At 45.4% G+C, this 26,117-nt stretch overlaps 1 protein-coding gene across 7 annotated transcripts in view; it reads right to left on the bottom strand.

Moving 5' to 3' along the window:
* The window catches only part of RIMS1 (regulating synaptic membrane exocytosis 1), a 2,255,956-nt gene that overhangs the window by 1,188,458 nt on the left and 1,041,381 nt on the right, over positions 1-26,117 (bottom strand). For all 7 annotated transcript variants that reach the window (XM_069235695.1, XM_069235694.1, XM_069235701.1 and 4 more), the window contains one exon: positions 3,231-3,341. In XM_069235695.1, coding sequence (XP_069091796.1) covers positions 3,231-3,341 — 111 coding nt within the window. The remainder of the gene's footprint in view (positions 1-3,230; positions 3,342-26,117) is intronic.

Here is a 26,117-nt window from a genome sequence, read left to right on the forward strand (position 1 = left end):
GCGGAGAAATGCATCCACTCACACAGTCCTTGGCAGGATGAAGCACTCTGGGCACAATGCCCCCTCTAGAAGCAGTGGAGAAAAGCATCCACTCACCCAGTCCTTGGCAGGATGAAGCACTCTGGGCACAATGCCCCCTCCAGAACCAGTGGAAAAAAGCATCCACTCACACAGTCCTTGGCAGGATGAAGCACTCTGGTCACAAAGCCCCCTCCAGAACCAGTGGAGAAAAGCATCCACAACCCCAGTCCTTGGCAGAATGAAGCACTCTGGGCACAATGCCCCCTCCAGAACAAGTGGAGAAAAACATCCACTTGAGAGACTGTGGCTTTGCACTCCCCAGGATAAAGCAGTGGGCAAACCACCCACTTGTGAGACTTGAGAGACTGTGGCTTTGCACTCCCTAGGATAAAGCAGTGGGCAAACCACCCTCTTGTGAGACTTGAGAGACTGTGGCTTTACACTCCCCAGGACCAAACTGTGGGCATGGAGCTCCCTTGTGGAGCAGTGGCGTCATCTGTTCATCCAGCTGAGGTGCCCCCCTCCCCTGAGGTGCCTGTTTTTTTTCTCGATCTGATGCCCCAGCAGTGTTCTCTCCGTTTCAAGTCAGGTATCATGTGTGGGCTTCGCCCATGCATTTTGGGACCACTGGTCCACGGACAATGACTCAATACTATCCGGACTTGTAGTGTAGTTGCTGTACATATTTGTATATACTGATGATTTACATTTATCTTGGCCTATCTGATTTTTCAATGATTACACTCGTTACAATCATTTAATTTTGTCCTTGCGTTCTTCCATGGGGTGACGGAGTGTAAATGTAATGTTGTTGCATGTATTTGTGTGTATGTTGTTGTGGGTGAGGGTGGGGGTGTTGCGTGTGTGTGTCACTCTCTCTTTCCTCCCCCTCTCCCCTGTGTGCTAGGTGCAGTACTCACCGTGGTCGGCACTGGCGTCTTTGCTCCTCCTGGTAGAAGAGGAGGTAAACCAACATGGGCAGGACCTGTAACTCGGGCTCCATGGTGTCCTGGTTCCTCGTTGAGTGTCGAGAGGTGAGTGGTTTCCGTTCCAAGTCCTGTTTCCACTGTGCTTTTGATGGCATTGGTACCGCCCCAGAAAAGGTGGCGGATTGGTGCCTTGTAATACAGTGGGCGGTACATTGTGTTCCGCCTGTCTGTTGGCAGTTACCGCCGCATGTTTGTTTCTACCGCTGTGGCGGTCGGAGTGTTAAAGTGGCTGTCTGTGTTGGCGGTTTCCGCCATGGTCGTGATTCCATTTTTTTTACCGCCGGCCTGTTGACGCTATTACCGCCACTTTAACACCGACCGCCAGGGTTGTAATGAGGGCCATAGTGTCTACCCAGAGTCGTCTCTCCATCTATCTGATGAAGAACGAAAGGTCAGCCTCACAAATTTTCAGATGTGGGATGCTCTAAAGGCGGTCCTCTGGGGGGAACTTATAGCTATCAAGGCTAAACTTAACGCAGACAGGAGGGCAAAGTATAGGGAACAGGAAGGGAAAGTGAATGACCTGCTGATCCAGCATCAAGGCTCGGGCTCCTGAAAGGTCAGCATTAAGCTGTGGACTGGGAGGTCACAGAGTATGCATTACTGGGTACCAAACATAGATATTACACTGAGGGAGATAAAGCAGGAAACTGCTAGATTGCAAACTCAAAGCAAAACAGCAGAGAGATAATATGGCCCAAATTATCACCCACACTGGAGATACCACCTACACTGAAGCTGAAGCTTTCTGAATATACTACTCCACTCTATACACTTGAAAACCTTCTCCCAACAGAGGATAGCTGAAGCTTTCTGAATATACTACTCCACGCTATAAATTCAGAACCTTCCCCCACCAGAATGATACAAACCTATCTAGACGCAACTCCACTAACGACCTTCACAACATACCAATCTGGAAAAGTGAAGGGAAACATAATGGTGGAGAAAGCCATAACTAGTATTTCCAAACTACAGACTGGGAAGACTCCAGGCCCCAATAGTTTTACAGCAGCCTTCTACAAGATGTTCTGTCCACAATTAGCTCCTTTACCAGCTAAGCTCTATACCCTTTGTCAGACACTGCATCTCTCACCCCCTCGATGAAAACAGCTGTAATCGTAATAATACCCAAACCGGGCAAGTACCCTTCAGTCTGCACTTCTTACCACCCCATTTCACTTCTCACCGTTGACTCAAAGATATTCATGGGCATCCTTGCCCAGCAATTAGCTCCTTATATGCAAGACCTCATGGGCCCAGACCAGATGGGTTCATCCCAGAAAGAGGATGCCCCAACACAAAACGCATATTACATATAATGGATAAACAGCACACATCAAAGTAACAGCCTTCTTATTTTCTGTCAATGCTGAGAAATAGTTACATAGAGTCCAGTGGTCCTTCCTCCAGGAGGTCCTTGGTAGGGGGGGAAAGAGATCCAAATTCCAGAGATGGGTGTTTAGCAGGTACAACCACCCAGATGTCCGGACCCAAGTTAACACCACAACCTCGGGTCTCATTGCAATACAGAGAGGAACGCAGCAGGGCTGTCTCCTATGCCCACTTTTGTTTATGCACAATATGGAAATGACTAGCTAAGGCAATATGTAGAAACCCCCAAATCACAGAATTCACATTTAGTGAAATGGAACACAAGATACCACTCTATAAAGGCAACGTCTTCTTAATGTTAACTAATCCACTGACCACATTTCCAGTCCTGTGTGTTGAGGTTCAAGGTGAATAAGCAAACATTGCAGGTACAGGGACTCAATGTCTCGAGGTAGTGATGAAGGGCCCTCTAGGAAAAACACCCTTTCACAGAGGCACACTGATATATTACATACGTAGGCATTAAACTCTGTTCAATAGTAGGGCACACAGCCAACCAGAACTACACCGACCTCCTCCGCACAGCCCATAGGGATCTATAGATTTGGGAGATGGAGGGATTCATACATGGGACATGTACCAACTGTCGGACTGATCTTGCTACAAAAATATTATACATAATGAAGGTTCTCCCCCTGGGTTATAATCTATGAATTTCCATAAAGAGTAAGGAGGCCAAGTTTAAAACATTTTATTTGGAATGGGTACTCAAAATAATTCATTGAACAATTATGAGTTCAAGGTTTTAGCTTACTGATTATTATTAGCTACCCAAAACTCTTCAAATCACTCATCAGCAGAACGTTCTATCCACAAGACACTTACTTTCAGCCCCAGTAGTGCACCTGACTCTTTTGGCATGCTCGTCCTTTTGTTAAGGATAACACGTCCAATAAGCCGATCTCCTTCCTTGGATGGCTGCCATGTTACAGGATGCTAATGAAAAAAGAAACATAATTTTAACAAATTCTGCTTAGAAAACATTGTCTTCTCCAAAAAGAAAACACACTTAAGAGAAGCATTAAATAACACTCTTTGAAGAAACAAGCATTGGCTCAATAATTATACTTGAAGATGTGAAGCTATTTATGATGATTAGAGTATTCACATACACGTATCATGATCATGATCGAATCACGATAATCATTAGGTAGAGCATTTCCTAGCTCTAGTTTGGTAAATACATGAATGAGGCTATTTTGTAAACACAAGGCATTACATCAATGTCATATTCTTAAACGAGTGGAATGTATGCTTTGAAATGATGGCATATCGTTACAGGCAGGATGGAACTGTAATGTCCTCTTGAACGGGCCAACCAAACAAAAATCTAATTTCACGTGTGGTATCACCATAAATGCATCGAGATCACCAGAAATAGGTAACAACTTAATTGCTATAATTAGAAGCTAAATCTGGAGACTGGCCAAATATTTTTCATTTAAAACAATGATACACAATTCGTGAAAGAGACCCATAACGACCCTTCCCATATAATTAATTCTGATTTTCAGAACATTTTTCACTACATACAGGTATTTCTTTCAAAGTCAGCTTGCCATTGCTCCTACCCCACTTGCCACTTAATTAGTCCAATGGCAGTTATGTTGGGATGGGTCATCCCATCCTGTAAGAGGAGGGAGGGGAAATGAGTGTTGTACCCCTTCACATGTGGCTACAATGGTAATGACCATTACGTCTGCAAGGGATATAATGAAAGGCCCAGGGCCAGGACCTCGCAGACGGAAAGTAAAAGTAACTGGTATCGGGTCAATTATTCTAAGCAATGTACTCGTTTCTGCAAGCCGCATTACGTGACCCAACAAATTGGTGAAGGGGGAAAACGGTGCTTCCCACCTCCTAACCCTGTGCACCTTTCCCCACCATACAGTCCTCACAATTTCATTGGCTCCCCTGTAACTTAGTGCAGTTTGCTGGCACAGTGTGTCGCTTACCAATTGTGGGTCGTCGGCCAGGGAGGGTTGCCTGTTGCTCCCAGTCACACTGTAGACCAGGGTTGAGGCGGTTGCTCGTACCAATACAGCGGGCTGCTCGACTGCATTGGCGGCCCCTCAAAGGGCACATTTTCAACTGCACAGCACAGCTCACATGTGGCACTGAGACCGTGACCGTTGTTCGCTCTTTGCGCCCCTGTCCATGGAGCTGAGGCTGCCCTAAGGTGTGCTGGTATGCTCTGTCTATTGCCTGAATCTGACATCTGGAGGAGAGTTGCTCTTAATGCTCCAGATTCCTGAGGGCCCTGCCCTCGTTTCTTTAACAACGGACATTTGCCTGCACAAAAGTACAACTAAGCATGCTCATTGCTTCCTGCCAAACCGTGAGTCATTTCTGATATCTGCTGCCTGGGAAAAATTCTCATTTTTGTTGTGGACGTTGCCTGCACTAAAAATAAAAGAAAGCCTCCTGCTTGTTGCCTGCCACACTGTGAGTCCTTCCTGATGTCTGCTGGTGGCTCCTGATATGTGCGTGGCGCCCAATTTATCACCTTTAAAGGGGCTACCCTCCTGACGAACAGAGCAGGCACCAGTGCGTGCTACATTTTGCCCAGCAGTTATACTAGACAATTTTTTTCCCATTCACAGGATTAAGGTTTGATCCATGATGGCTTCCATTCCCGCCCTTGAGCCTTTTGTCACGGAGGCTACCCCATCTGCACAAGCAGCTCGATGAAAAGACCGGGTCGAGAGGCTAGAAATTTAGTTTGCTGATGTGACCTACTTGAAGCAAATTTGTGTACATGATGTTTACATTTGTATTGTGTCCAGTGCAGGGCCTAACATGTTTTGTTTTATTTTGTGTTTGCGCAATGCTCCTACATGTAGGGGGTGCCACCATTCACAAGCTTGGGAAGTAGGTATTTGATGAATGTCTACCTTTCACATACCAAACTTTGAAGCGGGCCCTCACTGCACACTTGGAACTGCTTGCAAACCATTTCTACGAGTGGTTTCTCCAGCGCCAAGCCAGGCAACTTCCTGAAGAATCAGTGGACACTTTCTATGAGTGACTAAATGAACTTGCTAGTACTTTCACATTGCCTGACACTGATGATGAGATTCAAGCACAGTTTATACAAGGATGCCTCTCTGTCAAGCTGAGGGAGAACATCATGCAGGTACAGTGGATGTCCATGGCTGACATGCTTACAATGGGGCGGTCAAAAGAACTTTCGAAGGTGAGCGCCGCACACATGGAAGTGGCACTACAATGACAAGTAAAGACAGAGCCAGTGAACGCGGAGACATATGAGGGGCCAAACAAGAAAAAAGCTCAACCCAAACTTGCTGCAAGCACTAGCGTGTGTAACACATGCAGAGGACCCTACTCCCATCAAGGGGTGTACCCTGCCCTGCCCAAGGAAAAAGGTGCTCCAACTGCAACAAATTAAATCACTTCACCAAAGTATGCTGTCCATCTGCTTCTCAAAAAACACAAAAACCAATGTAGTACATACACTGATGGTCTCGGGCTATGAAGAAGATGTGGGTGAATGATGATGATGTGGAAGGGGCAGTACACGTCATACATGCCATTTCAGCCAGGAGAGTACCCTCGATAGTGCATCCCGAAGTGCACCATCCTTCTCTCGGGCTACCAGATCCTGGCTCTGATTGACACCAGAGTTTCCATAAACATTTTGGCACAGTTAGTGTTACAGATCCTACCCAAAACGGCCAGTCCTCTGCCCCACCGCCACCCAGGTTTATGCTTTTGAGTCTTCAATGCCACACCCATGGCAGGGATGTTCACGTCAGAAATCTTGCATGAGTCACAGTCAGCATGGGCCAAGGTGTATGCCACCAACAGTGGGTCTGGAATGCTGCTGACTACCGGTTGGTGGAAGGGCTCAATTTCGCCTGTTTTGCCTTCAGTATGCACCTAGGGAGAGTGAATGATTTGTTAGCCGAATTCTTGCAACTAATCAATGGCATTGGATGTCTGAAGGACGTCTCATACTTCTCCACATCAAGGAATCAATCCAGCTAGTTACACTGAGACATCGCCGAGTGGCATTCCATCTACACCCTAAGGTGGAGGATGAGCTGAGAAAATTGGAACAGGCAGAGATCATTGAGTGGGTGGATGGCCGAACACCCAGGGGGTCCCTGATTGTAGTTGCTCGCAAGCCTAAACAGCCCAACGAGGTCAGGATCTCTGTCGACATGTGTCTGCCTAATATGGCCATCCGTTGTGAACGTCACCTGATGCCCACCGTAGATGATATTGTTGCTAAAGTGAGTGAATCAAGAGGGTTCTCTAAAATGGATCACCGAGCAGTGTACCCTCAGCTGCTGCTGGTTCCAAAGTAAAAAAAACATTACAAAACCTTACACCCAAGTAAGTAGGTTTAAGAAGGTACAATCACCTCAGCTTTGGAGTATCAAGTACAGCAGGTCTTTCAAGACACAATCTGGGGAATGTTGGCTGGACTAGAAGGGGTCATCAATATCAATGATGACATCCTAATACATGCTCCAACTATAGAGTGGAATCTTGATAGGCTGATTGCGACGTTCAAATAACTACAGGACAGTGGGCTCACCCTACACTGTGAGAAATGTGTTTTTCTCCAGATGGAGATTGCTTCCTTCGGCTACCAATTCTCTGCAAATGGTGTAATGCTGATCTGATGAAGGTTTGAGACATTCAATCAGGCCCAGCACCCACCAACATTTCAGGTGTCTACAGTTTTTTGGGGATGGTTGCATACTGTGGGCGATTAATTGTAAATTTGACCACCCTCACGTTCCTAGAGGAGGCATTCCAAGTAACTAAAAATGCTCTGTCCGCAGTCACTAATTTTGTTTACTTTGATCCTTGCAAGGAATTGGAATTGTCAGTGGATGCCAGCCCCACTGGCCTTGGGGCAGTAATATCTAAAAAATGAGATGATGGTGAGTGGGCTCCTGTGGCATATGCTAGTCGTGCTTTAACAGATACTGAGCAGCAATACTCTCATATTGAAAAGGAAGCCATTGAAGTCCATTGGGGTTGTCGCAATTTCCATCTATATATCTTTACGGCCAACCGTTTACAATTCACACAGACCATAACCCACTCATACCCCTGTTGAATGGATCATCCTCCAAACCACCTTCCAGGATCAAGAAGTGGATCCGTAAGCTTCAAGAATACCACTTCCCAGTGGTCTATCAACCAGGATATCAAAATCCAGCTGACTACCTGCTCCAGCATGCAAGACCAGCCACCATCAGTGAGGTATTTGATGTTGAAGATGTGGAAGAGTACGTGCGACTGATGGTGGAGCGATTACGGCCTCTGCCCATCTCCCTTAATGAAATTGTAGCAGCAACCAAGTCTGATGACTGTCTTAAGTTACCAATCCCAGATGTAGCCTCAGGGAACTGGCACATACTCATGCACAACACGTCCTGCTGCACAGATGAAGCTCAATTGACATTATAATTGTTAAACAATGTCAGGAAAGAACTTGCTGTTTCCCCCAAAGGGTGTCTCCTGAGGGGCCCTCGATTGGTCATTCTAGCATTGTTGCAAAAACAGGTGGTGGGCGTGACCCACTCTGCCCACCAAGGTGTAGTGAAAACAAAATCCAGACTCCAGTGCAAAGAACGGTTCCCATGTTTAGATGGTGAGGCAATGTTCCATGTGTCAAGCTGCTGGTCTGGCCAAACTGTCTGCATCCCCCATTACAGAGTCCATTCCATCCATCCTATGGTATAGGGCAAGTGCCGATTTTGGGAGCCTCCATGGTGGTTGCCACATGTTGGTGGTGATAGATCATTTTTCAAAGTATCCTGAAGTGGAGATTCTAGACTCAGTAATGGTGGCCCAAACCATAACTCGTTTGGAGAAGTTTATGGCCATGAATGGACTTTTGAATGAACTTAGGACTGACAATAATACCCCTTTTTCTAGTCAAGAGTTTGCTGAGTACTTGGCCTCTAGAGGAGTTCATCATCGCAAAATCACTCCCCGGTGGCCGCAAGCGAACGGTGAGGAAGGGCGCTTCATGCAGACTCTAAACAAAGTCTTGAGAACTGCATTGGCCAATGGTCAGAATATGGAGTGTGCTTTGTATGTTTTCCTCCGTGAGTACTGTCTAACTCCTCATGCTACCACCAGAGTCTCCTGCAGCACACTGTGTATGAACCTGATGTTGGGAGACACTATTTGCCATGTTGGAGAACCTTCTGTGATCTGAGACAAGGTGGCTGATGCGTTGCATCAGCGCAGTGCACAAAATGACAGCATCTAAAGAGAAGACTAGCCAAGTGATGTGATATCTGAATTGGTGATTTGGTACTTGTAAATAATAGGCACCAAGGAGCAAGTTTATGTTGCCTTTCGAGATTCACCCATGGAGAGTGAATGCTGTCAAAGGAATTATGGTCACTTCCCAGAAGGCTGGTGAAACAATCACAAGGAACATATTGTTCTTTAAACTGTACCAGTAGACAGACTCTGAGCCAGTAAACGCAGATAGCACACAGCCCACGGAGCAGTTTGGCAATGACAAGGACAATATTATCTGCAAGATGGGACCGTTTGTCTTTCCCTTCATTGCCTCGGGGGTGGCTGGTCAACACCAGCTAATAAGTTTACCGAGTCACAGGGGAACGGTTGGAGAGATGACCCCGACATCAGTCGAAGTGAGCCTAAACGAGATGAAGCAGGTTCCCAGAGGCAAGGTATGGGGAGGTCTGATTTGCAACCTCAGTCAGCGACATCCACAAAGTTAAAGAATTTTATATTACGCTGAGAATGTTTTTTCTTAACAATGTTATGAGGTAATACTGTACCTATGCAATTTACAATCTTCATGCAATGCTGATATGGCCTACTTGAAACAAATATGTGTATATGATGTTTACATTTATACTGTGTCCAGTGCAGGGTCTAACATGTTTTGTTTTATTTTGTGTTTGCATTATATTTTTTTTTTGTTTGGGTAAAGGAGGAATGTTAGGTTGGGAATGGGTCATCCCATCTTGCAATGTGTGGGGGGAATGAATGTTGGACTCCGTCACATGTGACTATGATGATAATGACCATAACTTGTGCGTGGGATATTATAAAAGTCCCAGAGCCCAGACCATGTGGTCAGAGAGTAAAAGTAAGTGATGTCGGTTCCATTATTTTTGAGCGCTGTACTCATTTCAGCAGGCCGCATTATGCGACCCAACAACAGTCAGCAAAATTCTGCCTCAGACAATTTAACATTCATGAATGTTTAATGTATACTTTTTCAAAAATTGTACAAACTAAAATGCTTCATCAAAGGTTATTAAAACAAAATGTACCTCTCATTTAGAAGAGGTTTTTCTGACAGTAAAACTGTCACCGGCTCTGCCAATGGAAAAACAGGGGGGTTGGCATCAGGACTAGCCCTATTTAGAACAACATACCCTCAATTATTTTGGGCAGCGTTGGTTCTTGTCTGCATTCCCATGTCAGCCTGGTGTCCCAGACAGAATAAAACAGAATTGCATACTGTAGGAGGCTGGCTCAGTATATAGTGTACACTGAAAGGTGATGCACCCTGCAGTGAGTCCAGGCAACCCTTAGTGATAGTGTAAGTGGTTCCTAATAACCAAAGGTCTCAAAGGGTAGCTGTGGAGAGTAGCTAAGGCTTATCAGGAGGGTGTACAGCAATTCTAATAACCACAAAGTCAGTCAGTGATTTATACACAAGAAAGAACCACAGCAGTGTTAGAAAAATAATGTATCATTTATTAAAATACAGGCACTAAACTAACTTTGGTATATCTCCTAAACGGAGATACAAACACCCAAACATATACTTCAAAACAGGCAGGTAAAAGCATTCAATTACATAGGCCCTTATGGGGAGGGGGTAAAGCATATCCTAAAAAGAATGGGAGAACGTCACAACTAATCAAGACTGACACCAAAGGATCTTAGGGGCTGGGGAAGTACTAAAACACCTGAGATGAGTAGCAAGAATTTCCCGGGTGCCTGTGTGCAGAGACGGTACCCTGGGTCAAGTACCTATAGGATAACATGCGAAAGTCACAGTTAGAGTTTTCGTGTTTCAGGACCCTTCCCAGAGGACCCTGAGGAGACCCGTTGGGAGAAGGAAGGTTTGGGAGTCCCCCCACCTGTGGACACCCATAGAAGGGGAGTACCTACATCAGGGAGCCCAGGTGCAGAGGGGTGAAGTCATCTAGGAACCTCCAGTTGAAGTCAACGGGGACCTCGGCTGTTCAATTCTGTCGTGATCTCTGGACCAAATTGGTGGAACTCACGTGTGGATTCCAGATGAGGAGGTTCTGTAGAAAGAGGGTACAGAGTCCTGACCATCTGGAAATGCCCAGGGGATGCAATGCCCACCCTTCTTGTAGATGCTTTCCTGTTGAACGGTTGTCATGGAGATGCAGCTGCAGTGCCAAGGTAAAGCAGAAGGTTCCCAGGCATCAGCCACAATCTCATGACGGTCGTCGAATTGCAGAGCAATTGGTGGCCAGCAGAACCACCATCAAGCCTTGGTAAATGCAAGAGACAAGATACAAGCACTTTTGCAGAAAGGGGTACCAGCAAGGTCCAAGGGGCGTAACCTTTAAAGTAAGCCATGGCCAGCCCTCAGCAAGAAGGAGAGCCAGCAGAAATCGATGGAGACCCCAGGAGGACCCACTGGCAGCAGGGACGGGGAGTCGTGAGGAGGCCTAAGCAGCACAAAGAAGATGAATGCCCGAGTTGCAGGAGTTCCAGGGAGGACATCGGTCTTGTGTGATGCTTGAGGCTGGGGCTTCTTGGTGCTAGGAGGTCTTCAGACTGAAAGCCAACAAACCTTGGCAATGATAAACAGCGTGGTGCACAGGGGTTCTGTTCAAGCAGCTCCAATGAGGTCCACAATGTCCCCAGTTGCAAAGAAGATAGGTCAGACCTCTGGAGAGCTACAGTACCACCACCTGTGTTGCAGAGCCTTGAAGAGTCCATGGGACAGCAGGATCCACAAAGTGGTTGTTGAAACTGAGGTGTCTGCGGATGCAGGGGAGTGACTCCTTCACTCCAAAGGAGATTCCTCTTGGATGTCCTTAGTGCAGGCAGAGTCATTGAGACTCTGGAGGATGCACAGCCATGGAAGTTGCAGGGTCCTTGAAATACACAGGGATAAAGTTGCAGTAGGAGCCCTCCTATCAGTTGCAGTTTTTTCTTGATCCCCAGTAAAATCCAGCAGCAGAATCCAGTGTCCAGGTGGCATTAGAATCTTGAAGAGGAATCCTGCAGACAAATATGGGGTCCCACCCTCAGGTGAGCCCATAAGTAACCCATGAAAGGGACTGGGGGGCTTCTGCAGTGACCCACCTATCAGGGGGGGTAGGGACGCTACTCTGCTGGACTGACCAGTCAGATGCTCCCAGGCACCTCTGCTCATGTTGTTTCTGAGATGGCAGAATCAAGTGGCCACCTGGAAAAGCTCTGGGCACCTCCCTAGGGAAGGAGCTGGACAGGGGAGTGGTCACTCCCCTCTCCTTTGTGTGTTTTCACACCAGAGCAAGAACCAGGGGATTCTACGTGTAGGAAACCGGTTTTGCAAGGAGGGCACCAACTGTGCCCTTCAAAGCAGTCTGGTGGCTCACAGGAGTACCCCCATCCTAGTCCAGAGACACCTATTTCTAAAGGAGAGGTTGTAACACCTCTCCTCTACAGGAAATTCTTTGTTCTGGCCTTCCCCTGCCCGAGTTAAGCTCAGTAGCAGGAGGTCAGCGCAGTGTCCGGGGTCAGCAGCAGCACTGGCTTGCACGCAAGGCTGCACAGGGAGACATGGGACATCCTCTAAGGAACTTCCAAAGTACATGGTATTATGCAACTGGAATCTGTGTAGTTGCATGATTCCAACATGTCTGATAACAAACATGACCAGGTTCAGTGAAGCCAATATGTAGTTGGACATCTCATGATGACCAGTGCCCACTACACACCTTAAATGGCTTCCCCACACTTACAAAGCCCAGAACATAAATGGAGTCTAGGGTTTGTAGGGGTACCTCAGCTCATGCAGGGGTACCCCTTACACGTAGAAACATGCACCCTGCTCTTGGGCTGAAGGGCCGACCTTAGGGGTGACTTATAGGGTCAGAGTGCAGTGACCAGGATATAAGGTAAAACATATATCTGGGGTGAAAAGTGCATGTACCATTTCACACAGGCTGTAATGGCAGGCCTGTAGTCCCAGTTTGCATGGCCTCCCATGGGTGGCATAATCCATGCTGCAGACCATGGGGGAACCCTGGTGTATCAATGCCCTGGGTACCTAAGTACCATATATTAGGGACTTACCGGGGTACACCAGTATGGCACTTGTGGGGTATAAAAGTTACTTACCAACCAAATTTTATGGGACAGAAAACTGACACTGGGGTCCTGGTTAGCAGGATGCCAGTGTACTGCAGTCCAAACACACTGACACCAGGCAAAAATTGGGGTAACTATGTCAGAAAGATCCTACTGTACTACACTCACTACACCATCATGGACAAAATGTAGGATTCACTAGAGGTTGCAACTGCGACTCCTGGCCTGCCCCTTGTGCAGGGATGGACTGAGGAATCAAAATCAGTTCAGGCTAAAATGCTCAAACCAGCCTCCACTCCTTTCCTTTCCTCACTCTTTTTTCTCAGTTTCCATCAATCCATTTTCTCTATCTCTCTCCTTCACTCCACTCTCTCTTCTCCTTCCCTGATATTTTGCTTTCCAACCCTCTCCCTTTCAAGCCCTCTGTACCTACTCCAATTAATCTTGGAACTGGGGAGAGGTATCAACAGCAATCCTGTGCATTCAAAATCAGACTCCAATGGCTTGAGCCCAAAAGGCCTGTCTGACCCTGCCCTTACAACCCCTGGCACTGCCCTTGCAACACATGGCCTCAGAAATGGCAGAATCATTGCCAGGAACACAGGTGTGGCTTGTACTTAGCGCTGTCAGAATTTCACCCTTATTATTTCCCACCCTTTTTAATATGAATTACCTCCTCATCCATACCGCGCCCCATTTCTTACTACATGCACTTTGTGAGACAAGGCCTCACCACTACCACACCTACCAAGCACTCATAAGTGAAAAGCAAAATAACAGCTCCACCCCCCCTTTACTATTAAAAGTAGACAAGGGCAAAGCACTTCCTGACATACCAAGCCTCCACCGCCAGTCTTTAAGAGATAAAGAGGAAGTGATGGAGGAAATTTAAGTAATGGGATGAGGAATTAGGAATTGGAGTAATCACCAGTAAGTAATCCAAATGTTTTGGAATGTCTTTTATTGATTATTAGTGTAGAGAAAAATATCAAGCCTGGCACTAGATAAGATGTTTGCCTGGCATCTGAGGTTCATACAATAAAATGCTTTTAATTGTATCTTGTGTACATGCATGTAGATAGGAATATGTTTCTGTACGAGACTACGCGTGACAGTTATGTAACCATATTTCTAAAGTGCATAGCTGCTCCAAAACTGAAGCTCCCCAGCACTGGGCCAAGGGTAAAGTTGTACTGCATCTACCGGCCAACAAAAGGAGAGTAATAGAATACTAAATGGAAAAAGCCATTTCTTCAGGGTTTTCTTAAAATGCAGAGGGTTCTTGATGTTCCTGATGGGAAGAGGTAGCGAGTTCCAGAGAACCAGGGCCTAGGCCCGCTCTTGCTCTCCTAACTTGAGGAACAGTAGCCAAATTGAGATCTGATGAACGTAAGGAGCTGGAAGATCGATAAGGGGGTATAAGATTAGAGAAGGTGGGGGCCCATGAGATTGCAAAATGTTATGAGCGACACACAAGGTGTTAAAGTGGTTGCACTTCTCCACTTGGAGCCAATGTAGTTCATGAAGAAGGCCGGAGGAAGAGTGAATGAGAATGATGAGTTTGAGGGAGTGTTGAAGAGTGTGAGTGAGAACCAGTGTGTGAAAAAATGATTGAGCATGGGTGACAAGGAGTAACTGTGAGTGAAAATGAGTGAATCAGAGTGAGTGAGAATAATGCCTAAGATTGGGCCAGTCAGACGGGTACACTCGCTATGTTCTCAGCTCAGATAAAGTGTTAGGTAGGAACCTCCAGAACATCTAGAACTACATACACCAAGGTTAGAATTTCATCATTTTTACCATGCTTGTAATGCTGACTTCATTGCTTTGTTTCATCTGCCTAATTTTTGCTCACTCTTTATATGCCAGATTGTGATTGTTTCAATAAATGTATTGAAACCACATCTCACATCTTTTTGTGTCTTGCCTTGGCATAAAGGAGTAACAACTCGAAAGGGGTAAGATTTGTCTCCACAGCTTGCCTGGAGATTCAGTGTGTCATGCTAAGGTTGCCATAATCGCTTTCTACCTTGGTAGGTTTGGGGGTTTGTGTGAAGCACTGTGAGCTAGCCAGGAGGTAGGCCAATGGTGTGGACAGAGTCAGTCTCCCATGCTGTGCCAATCTGCTGTCCTAAACATGCATTGCTATTATCTGAGAAGGAACCACATTATACTCCCCTTTTTTGTGGACCCTAAGAGAGAGAGATTATAGAACCAATTTAGGGTGATGGTTAGGGAAGGTGCTGAGAAACACTGCAATAGGTTATAAGCTTGTTTTAGGACTATGAAAATAAGGCAGCCATAGCTGGTTGAATGAGCTGGCAAAAATAGGCTTACAATTGGATAAGGGAAAATGCCAATTCTGAAGAATTTTCTATGAACGCTGGTGAGGGGAAGCCAGATGTGTTTGGTCTTACTATGCAAAACTTTACTCCTCTCAGGTACTGATTGTGGACTAATTCATTTCCTAGCAGAACTGGCTCTCCCTAGACATCTGGAATTTGACTGTTTCAGGATGGAGTAGGGCCCCTTGGTAGAAGAGGAGGAAGTGCCTACGAACCTGCTACCGGCATAGTTACCTGGCTCGAAGAGCCTGTCTGCAGAATTGTTCAAGACATTTTTGGAATTTAATGTGTTAAGCTTCAACTACTGCATCTGAATGGGTGAGTGAGATTCTGATGGAAAATTCCCAAAGGATCTGAGGCCTGCAATAATAACACTTAACCATGAAAAAGGTAAACCTATTGAATGCTAATCATACCACCTCATTTCTCTCTCTTGACTGCAGAAGGCAAGGCATTTGCAAAAGATTGTGCTAACAGGATTTGCCCAGTTGCATCCTCATTGATGAAGCCTGGTTGTCTGTTTTGATGTCCATGTCTATGACCACTATATAATTTTATACACAGAGCCTGTATACAGGAAGGCTCCATAATAATTGGTCACTGGACACTGAGAAAGTGTTTGATTCAATTGATTAGTGCTTCCTAATTGAGGTCCTCAGTGAATAAGTTGTCAGGCTGATTTTCTTATCATATCTCATATCATTGTACAAGATTTCTACTGCAGGAGTTAGAGCACATGAAATAGTAACAACCTTCATAATGGAACAGGAGTGAGAGTGTGATTCCCCTTCATCCATTTTGCCTTCACCATCAAGCCACTAGCATGATGAATGAGAAATGAGCCACAGTTATGTGCCTTTAAATGGGAAAATCGTACTGAGAAGTGCTTCATTTTATACGTGGATGATGTTCTCCTGTTTGTAGAAGACCTCAAATACACAATGTTTGAGGATAATGGATATTTTTAGAGTATTCAGTGTTCACTTCAAATTTAAAATAAACTTGAATAAATCTTTTCAGTTTTCAGTAACTTGTGTACAATCTGAATTGCTAGTGAGACATAACCTCTTGCTAAGTAATGCTGCTTTTAAGAATATTTGGACAGAAATTGCAATCTGGATGTGCTTCAAAGTAGGTTCAAAAAAGATGTCCACCATTTGGGACTCCCCTATCCTTATGTGGTACCACAGTCTCATTTAGAATATTCTCTCTCCCGAGATTAGTTTATAAATTGTTGAGCCTTTGAGCCATATTTTTTAAGTGGATTCTGCCTTGCATGGTCTATTTCATGGATCGATGATACCAAAAATGTCTTAACATGTCACCCAATATATGAGGGAGGTATTGCCTTCCTATCTTTGAGGATAATATTGCATTTCCCAGCTGGTAATTGCAAATAAGTGTGCTTTTCCCAGAATGGCTAAAGCCTCAGGCTGAACAAGCTAGACATTTGTCATAGTTACACTTCCCCTATGGATGGGAAGTATGCAACCATGTTCCTCCTACAATGACCATTGTAATAAATGCATAAGGAAGTTCAACAAAATTTGTGGATTAGTGAGGCAAGAAAATACACCATGATTTAGAAAGGTGCATTGAGAGTTGTCAAGTGCGATGAGCTCTGAAGTTGACTCAACTCTCTAAGGTGGACCACCTAATGGGAATATATGGACTGAAATCCTTTCCTAATTTGCAGAATCACATTAGTTTACAGCTCACTAAATACTATCAATGCCTTCAAGTCTGTTATGAGCTGCCATGCCAAGGACTGGACAGAACAGACATCCAGAAACAGACTCCACTGTAAGCCAGATTTTGGGGGGAATAACTAGCAGGGTGCATGGTAGCAGAGTCACTATATCATGATCAAAATATCGACCTTCAACAATACCGACGCCTCAATATCAATCACCAGTGCTTAATTTGTAAAAGAATGAGTTCTGGTGCCCAAAGCTCTTGACAGGCAAGTCTCCAAAGGACCTAGGCGCAACAACAGAAATCTTTCCCTTACCTGACTAGAACCGAGACCAAGCCAGAGGTCACACTGTTAATGGATAGGGACTACAACAGACAGTGGATCAAATATGGAATGGAATAGAAAACCAGAGTGGAAGAATAAGCAGGATACAGGGCAAATAAGAGAACAATCAGTCAAGGCCAAAAACAGGACAAGGTGTTATGACAAGGAATACACAAATTGAGGGCAGGCTGTTTCCAACAGCCACTGGAAAAAACAATGCCTCATTGGTACAGGAAACTGGAACTAGTATTCAGAGCACAAAACTCTAAGTTGTACCGAACAGGCACTGGAAGAAGAATGCATCCTTGGTACAGGGACACTGGAACTTGAACTCAGAACAAGGAACTCAAGGCTGAACCCAAAAAGCCCTGAAACAAGTTATACCCTGCTGGCACAGGGGATAAACACAGAAATTCCGAACAAGAACAGAAGAGAGATTCAGAACAAGGAAATAAAGGGAACCACTGCCATCTCAGCAAATAGGTTGTCAGACGCCCAACAGGGAAAACAGAGAAATGGGGATATCAGGATACAAAGCAAGGTGAGACGGAAAAACAAGGAAAACACTTAAGCACAATGCTGCTCAGGCCAGCCACAAGAAAACAGGAAACTGTAAAAGTCAGTAGCAGGAATCAGAAACTCCTCTCAAGGTTTCAAGGATTCAGCAGTGCAGGCAACTTGAGAAGAAAGCAAGAGCATGCAGCAAAAGCAGTTGGAGCCCGCGTTCTGAAAGCAGAAGCCAGCTCACAGCCACACGGGATGACATGAAGTCAAAAAAGGTGTGAGCAGGCTACAGCTCAGTGTAGGTGAGAACAGACAAAGTCCCTCCTCAACTCTCTGCCTGAAAGAGTGCACAGAGGTTCCAGGAAGCAACTAGTGGGCAGAATGACAATCCATAGTGGAAGATGGATTGGATCTTCTTTCATACTATGATAGGTATTCATGCAAGGGAGCATACAGGCATTGTGGAAGTGGTAAGCTAGAGTTCCAAGTATAATACGATTCACTCAAAGTCTCCTCTTCAGCGCTCATAATCAGGTGAGGGGTACAAGTACCATAATGCATTAGTGGTTGATAAGTAAACCCTGGAATAGAATCTGGATTTGCTCTGATTTCCAAGAGGTTTTGAATGGTAATGTTCAGCACAGGATTCAAACTAGCATTCATGATAGCAGTAGGCATGTAGAAGGTCCTCATATAGCACCACCTGATGGCAGGAGTTTGACGGAAAGTATCTTCCTAGGGATACGTTTTACAGTTTGATTTAAGCTCTTCTCATGTATCTGTGATACGACTTCCCCTACACCATGCTCTGAGGCATCAGTCTGCACAATGGATTCCTGGGGAAAGTCAGAGGCATTGAGTAGAGGGGCTGTACACATGGCCTGTTTGAGGGAGTCATAGGCTTTCTGACAGGCCTCTGTCCAGATCACCCTTTTGGGCTGCTTCTTTGAAGTAACCTCAGTTAAGGGGCAACAATAGTGCCATATCCCTCAACAAAGCCTCCTGTAGTAACCACTGAGGCCCAGGAAAGCCCTCACTTCTGTTTGGGTTTTGGGGGGCTCTAAACCTGTAGGGGCTGCACCTTACCACCAACTACAAGGTGTCCCAAGCACACCACAAAACCCTGCCATAACTAGCAATTTCTGGCCTGGAATCTCAGGCCTGCCTGCTGCAGGGGCTGAAGCACTTCCTGCAGGTGAAACAGGTGTTCCTACCATCTTCTACTGAAGACAGCTATGTAATCCAGATAAGCAGTACTGAAGGCATCCATCCCAGCTAAGAACTGGTTCACCAACCTCTGGAAGGTGGCAGGGGCATTCTTCACTCCAAAAGGCATCATGCTAAATTGAAAGTGGTCCTCTGGGCTAGAGAAGGCTGACCTCTCTTTGCACACCTCAGTCAAGATAATCTTGCCAATGCCCTGAAATAAGGTCAGAAGTACTCAGGAACCTGGCAGCCCTTAACAGGTCATTGAGCTCATCAGTTCTGAGGATGGAGTGAGCATCAGTCTTGGTGACTGGTTAATCCCTCTGTAGAGTTCTGGTGCGGCACCCAGTGAGACAGCTTTGGGTACAAGCACCACTGTGCTGGACCAGGGACTACTGGAGTTCTCATTCACTCCCAATTCCAGCATCTTAGAGATGTCTTCCTTGATGCTGGCCCTCACCTTGTCTGACAGCCTGTTTTTTGGTTTTGATAGGGAGGCTGTCTCCAGTATCAATATCATATATCAACAAATGTGTCAGCCCAAAATTAAGGAAAAACAGCAAGGCAAAAAGTTCCGGCAACTGGCAACACACCCTCCACTGGTCTGGGGTCAGGGTAGGAAAGAGGTTGACACCTTCTATTGACCCATCTTTTTCCGTTAATGTCAGGGGGTCAGGGAGAGGTTAATTCTCCTTGTCCTCTCCATCATCTGTCACCAACAGCATGGTTACCTCAGACCTCTTGTGGTGGGGTTGGAGGTGAATGATTTGGAATACCTTTAAGAGGTTTCTGGGGAGTCTTAAGATCTACCAAATGGGTGGTGTTAGATCTGGTTGGCCCTCCCCCAACTTTTTGCCTACCTCCCTTCACTTTTCTGACATTGTTTGTGCTGGTTTTAGGACTGCTAACCAGTGCTAAAGTGCATATGTGGTCTCCCTTAAACATGGTAACATTGGTTCATACCCAATTGGCATATTTAATTTACTTGTATGTCCCTAATAAAGTGCATAACATGTGCCCAGGGTCTGTAAATTAAATACTACTACTGGGACTTCAGCACTGATTGTGCCACCCACCCACGTAGCCCCTTAACCATGTCTCAGGTCTGGCACGGAAAAGGCCTGTATGTGCAGTTTCACGGACACTTCGACTTGTCATTTAAAAGTACTTGCCAAGCCTTAAATTCCCCTTTTCTCTTCATATAAGTCACCCCTAAGGTGGGCCCTAGGTAACCAATAGGGCAGGGTGCAATGTAGGTAAAAGGCAGGACACGATCCTATGTGTTTTATATGTCCTGGTAGTGAAAAACACCTACATTTCCACTACTGTGAGGCCGGCTCCTTTCATAGACTAGCATTAGGACTGCTCTCATATACTTTTTGAGTGGGAGAGTCTGATCAGAAATGGGTAACCAGGTCATATTTGGTATGGCCAGAATGGTAATAGAAAATCCTGCTTATTAGTGGGGTTGGATTTTGTATTACTATTTTTGAAATGGCACATTTAGAAAGTGAATTTCTCTGCACTTAAAATCCATCTGTGCCTTACAGCCTGTCTCCAATCAATGTCTGGGCTGGGCTGGGCTTGTTGATAGCTCACTTGTGCATTTCACCCAGACGACCACAAACAGAGGGCACTCATTCACCCCTGCACTCATCTGCATATTGAATGGGTTTTCCTGGGCTGGAAGGGTCGGGCCTGCCACTTACAATTCAATGGGTAGTGGAATGCTCTCAAACAATGGACTGCCAAACCCCCTACTGTGACCCTGGCAGATAAAAGGTGAAGTTGTGCACTTGAAAACCACTCTTTGAAGTCCCCCCTCACTTCAAAGGCATATTTGGGTATATAAACTGGGTCTCAGACCTTACCAACTCAGACACGTCTGGACCTGCACCTGCACCTACAACCTGTCAGGAGGAACTGCCTGGCTGCCCAAAGAACTCACCTGGACTGCTTTGCTGAGAAGGACTGCTGCCCTGCTGTTGCTCTGCTGCCCCTGCTCGCCTCTGACTTTGCTGAGAAGGACTCTGCCTTCCCCAAAAGTGCTCTCCAAGGGCATGGATTGAGTTTGCCTCCTGTTTTCTGAAGTCTCAGTGCCAAAAAGACTTAATCTCTTCAGGAAACTCCTTGTGCGTCAAAAATTGAAGCACCACCTGCTAGAATCGATGCAAAACCTGCATTGCAACTGAGAAATCGCTGCAAAGCCGACTGGAACGGCGCAGCCCGACTTCCTGAGTGGAAATTCAATGCAGCGCCTGCCTTGCGATGGAAAATTTGACGTATTGCCTAACGGATCGACACAGCGGCGCTTCCAGGATTTTTTGCCTGCATTGTCCCTGGGCATCAAAATACCCCGCATCGCAGTGAGGAACCAAGACTGTGTGCTGAAAAAAAACGCAAACCCCTTGCAGCGTGGAAAGAAATGACGCATTTTCTGTGCCGCGCTAGAAAAACCGACGCACACCTTATTTTTCCACGCCTCTCCGCCTCTGTGGTGTCTGTGCATCGTTATTTTTTACATAAACCAGGTACTGTGTGTAACAAAGAGACAACTGTTTATTTTTAAGGATTAAGACTCTTTTAAACATTTCAAAAGTGATATTTCAACTTGTGCTTATTGAATCTTTGTCGTTGTGACCGTACTTTATTCAGATAAATGTTATCTATTTTTCTAAACCTGTATGGTGTTCTTTTGAGGTGTTTGCACTGTTACTGTATGATTTATTGCACAAATACTTTACACATTGCCTTCTAAGTTAAGTCTGTCTGCTCAGTGCCAAGCTACAAGAGGGTGGGCACAGGATAATTTGGACTGTGTGTGACTTACTCGACTAGGATTATGGTCCCTACTTGGAAAAGGGTGTATACCTCTGCCAACTAGAGAACCCATTTCTAACATATGGCCTCCCCCATCATCGTGCAGGGCCAAGTCCAACAGTCTTGGAGGGCCTTAAGCTCCAGTGGTTATATCACTACACTTTCTGGCAAGGTTGAAACTCTACTAGAGTTTCATATCGTCCTGGCAAGCCTCCAAGTTCTCAGAAGCTTTCTTCCAGAACCTGGCCATCTTGTTTCTGAAGATTAGCATGTAGCTAACTGCATCCTTGGGGAGGGGGCTTCTTGGGAGCTTTCTCCCACCTCACCTTCACTAGACTGAGAGGCTCCCTAACATGGTTTCAATACAGAATTTTGAATGGGTGAAACCCAACTTTCTTCTGTGGCATCTACATGCAGTCAAAAAAACAGGCATGGCAAGAGGGCATCCCACTTTCACCTTACGGGCTTGGGCAGGCCGGTAATCATGACTTTTGGGGCCTTTCAGGGCCTTCTGAACCTTTCAACAAGCCCATTGGTTTGGGGATGATGGAGGGTTCTATACACTCCTTCCGCATGGATTTCATGTAAGCAGACATGAAGTTGATCCTCCTGTAGGACACCACTTCTTTGGGGAACTCTTCCCTGGTGAAAACCCCTATCAGAGGCCTAGTCCTAATTGGGGGCAAAAAAAGCCTGGCAAAGGTCTTGTCCTGCCCCAGATGTCCTGCCAGGGAAAATCCCAGTAGGGAGGCCCTGTAGAATTGGGGGCCACCAACACATGTTTTGCCTCATGCACAGGTGCCTCAGGCCAACCATACAGGGGGTCATTCTCTCAATAAATGCGGAGATTGCTAGAGCTGTCACCAGCTGATGCCTCATGCTCTCTTGAGTTGGGCACTTACTCTTTGCCATGCAGAACTCCTCCCTGGTGGACCCACCCTCAGCTTGCAATCCAACAATCTGAGGCAGGCCTATTGGGAAGGCAATGTCCTCCCTCGTAAGCTCCAGAAAGGCCTCCTCAGGTACCCCTCCCACCTCTACTTTGAGAGTTTGAGGACAGTAGTTTCTCATGCACTCTGCTCTTTCCTTTCTTGGCAGCTGCTATTTTTCTAGGCTCCAGGCCTCCTTGTCTAGCAATATTGGTCTATTTAACTTACTGAGAAATCTTATCAAGTAAAGAAAATAAAAACAAAAAAAGCTTTTTAATTAAAAAAAATTACCTTGATTTATCTGAACAAACCAGTAATATAAACTTGTTTTGATCTCAAATAGACTTCACAGATAAGCACAATAGCCATGTTGCTTCTCACTTTCCTGCATAAAACACTTGTCTAAGCTGAGCTTTAGATGGAATGGTAGTTACTGTACATTAGACAGACTTGCATGGTTATACCACCAAAGAACCGAGGCAAGGTTCCCTTCTTATTGAAGGAAATGTGCCATTAGGTGTAACATTTAAACAAATTATTTCCTCATTCCTCCATGCCACAATGACCTCCAACACATCTTCATTGTATTTTTAAATAACTTATTTTTGGTTTTAAATGCTTAACAAGCTGAGCCATATATATGCCAATATACCACAAAAATCAATACATGTGGTCCATATCCTGCCACTGGGGTAATTAAAGGAATAAGTAAGGTTTCATAACAATTCTAACTCATCTGTGCAAATTGCATACAATACTATACAAAATTTCAGGTACGGTATGCATCAAGGGCTGAAGTTTAAAAATGTTTGTCATTACAGGTAATTTTCACCAATCACACAGCTTGTCTCCCTTCTCAATCATCCAACTACTTACTGCTCAATTCTTAAGTGATGTCCCACTGAAGCTACCAGATGTATCAATAATGCAACAGTGTCTATATCAGGTACTGAGCCACTTAGCTCTTTTAAATTGCCATCACACTGAGAAGTAGTCAATTGATACCCACAAGCATAAGGAGTCCAATGTATTGTCTTACCCCCAATCTGTCAAGGTTTATCAGTTTTAAGTAGCTGTAATACAAGTGCCTACCAAGAAAAAAGAGACAAAATAGACCCAGGCAGATGCTGATTCAAAATCTTTCAGTCGACATGCCAGAGTCTAGCAGTGAAGATTGCTTTAAGGCTCACCTAAATCTGCCTATGACCTGGGTTGGCTTCTAGCTCATAGTCAACTTACAACAAAAAGAAACCATCTGCAACACTGCATTCCTAGTTGGCAGCTGTTAAGCAGCCAAAAAGGCCCAGCAAATAGCTGCAAGGTCTGTTGTCAGATTCAACTTCGGATATTACACCTCTTACACCTGAAATGTCCTCATAGTTAAGCTCAGAAATTCCATCAAATAGTATCTGAAGTAAAAAATGTAATGCAAAAAACTGTTTACAAAAGGTAAAGCACTTTACTTTAGTGTTTACCCAAGAGACTGTCCATTAGAAACTACATTGTTTTTTTAAAGAATCTGTTTATTGGTTATTTCTTTCAAAATACAGAAATGCTTTATGTGCAACTTAATAACAACACTACCTTTGGAGATCACTGTTTCATGCAAGTATGTTAAATAATGTCATTCAATTTCCACAATCTATCCTTGAAAAAAGAAAAGAATCCACAATTTTCCAACTTTGAAGTCGTCAATCACATGTCCCTTCTAAAATATGCTACCCTCTTCCAATACTTTGGTGTGTGCTCATCTCTCCCAACCAGCTCACACCTCATCATCCGTAGATCCTCCCGATTCTTGGGTTCCCCTCCCCTCAAAGCTGGACAGCAATGCTCCCCAGTCAGGTAGGTTGTCCTCCAGTTTGTCGCCTGTTCATACTCGTTTAAGGCGATTTTCAGCCGCCAGCACCCATTCCCTTACATCTTTTTTCCAGTAGTCTAGCCCCGGTCCTGTGCGCCCCATCCAGTTGATGGCAGTTCTACATTTTGCTAATAGTAGTACCAAGTGTGTGAACCTATATTCCATCCTTTTCCCTTTGCGCGCGTGTACATCCCCTGATAACCCCATTCTGTTCTAAATTTATCCAACAAGAGGCTCCAGATGTTGGAACACCTCATCCCAGTATGCTCTCACAGGTGGGCAGCCCCAAGCGAGGTGCATGGAGGTTGTGTTGTCTGCCTGGCAGTGGGGACAGTTTGGCAGCCTGGGGTGGTCTATCCTATGAAGTAGGACCGGTGTGATGTATGTACAGTGTAAATAGTTGAAATGAGTTAACTTAAACATAGCATTTGCAGACACCGTGTGCACCAAGGAGCATTTCTTGGTCCACTGTTATATATAGCGGGGGTCCCTAGATCTGTTTCCCATCCCTCTCTAGCCAGGAATTGCTTCCTCGGTCGATCAGACAATGCAGCTTTGTATAAATGGAATATCAAGTGTCTCGCACTCCAAAGCGCCAGGAGTTCTTGAGGTACCAGGGAGGAGGGCGGAGCAGTTGAATAACTCGCCATATCTCTTTAGCTATGTTGGCCATACTAGCGTACACGAGAAACCGACCTTCCCCGAGGATAAATTTCTCCAGAGCAGTTTCAAGGGCGAGAACGTCTTCTGCAGGGTAAAGGTCTCCCAATGTTTCACACCCTCCCGCCCTCCAGACCATTATGTCCACAGTCGTGATCAGCATATGAAAGGCTGGTAAGTCCCAGAAAGTTAACTCCCTGGCAAACTGAGCTTTTGCCAGACTCACTTTAACAGTCCTTTCCCACAATGTGCCGTTTGTGTGATGAGATATGGAATCTATTCTGTGGTTTGGCCACCTGAGTGTGAAAGGTGTGGAAACTCCATGAGCCTCTCACTATCCACCAGCCGTGCATTCTACCAATTTGGTCCCTCTGCCAGCCAATGGGTGGGATGTTGTATTTGGGAAACCAAGTAATACCATTTTATTTGTGGGATCGCCAGCCCTCCCTTCTGAGTCGGCAAATATAAATGCTGCAAGGCTACCCTGCATCTCCCTCCCCTCCAGAGCAAAAGCTGTGCACAACAAGTGAGACAACAGGGGAGGAACACCATCTTCACAACTGCCACTTGTTCAATCAGGGAGTGTGTGAGCGTGTACCAGAACTGTACTGATGTACAAAGCCCTTTGGATATTTTGTTCACATTGTAACGCATTCTTTGTTAGGGGGTAGACGCTATATTCACCCCCATGTACGCAGCAGGAGCTGTGGCAGCGTTCTGGGGTCCTCCTGTGCTAACCGCCCCAGAGGGAACCCCAGGGATTTATTATGATTGCTTCGTAGGCCTGTTATGTCCCCAAAAATGTTCAAATATTGGCGCAACATGGGCAGCGACTCACCAGGTAATCTTAGGCAGAATAAAGTGTTGCTGGCATATAGGAACACCAGGTGAGTCGTATTCCCTACTACAATCTCCCATTCCTTCATTCACTGCCGAAGATGTATTGCCAGATTCATTATGGTATTTTTACCGGGTATAAATCTGCACTGGTTTACAGGTGAAAATTCTGTCATCACCGGTCGAAGACTGATGCCTGCAACTCACATA

This window comes from Pleurodeles waltl, chromosome 5 (genome assembly GCF_031143425.1).
Source record: "Pleurodeles waltl isolate 20211129_DDA chromosome 5, aPleWal1.hap1.20221129, whole genome shotgun sequence".
In the NCBI taxonomy this organism is placed as follows: domain Eukaryota; kingdom Metazoa; phylum Chordata; class Amphibia; order Caudata; family Salamandridae; genus Pleurodeles; species Pleurodeles waltl.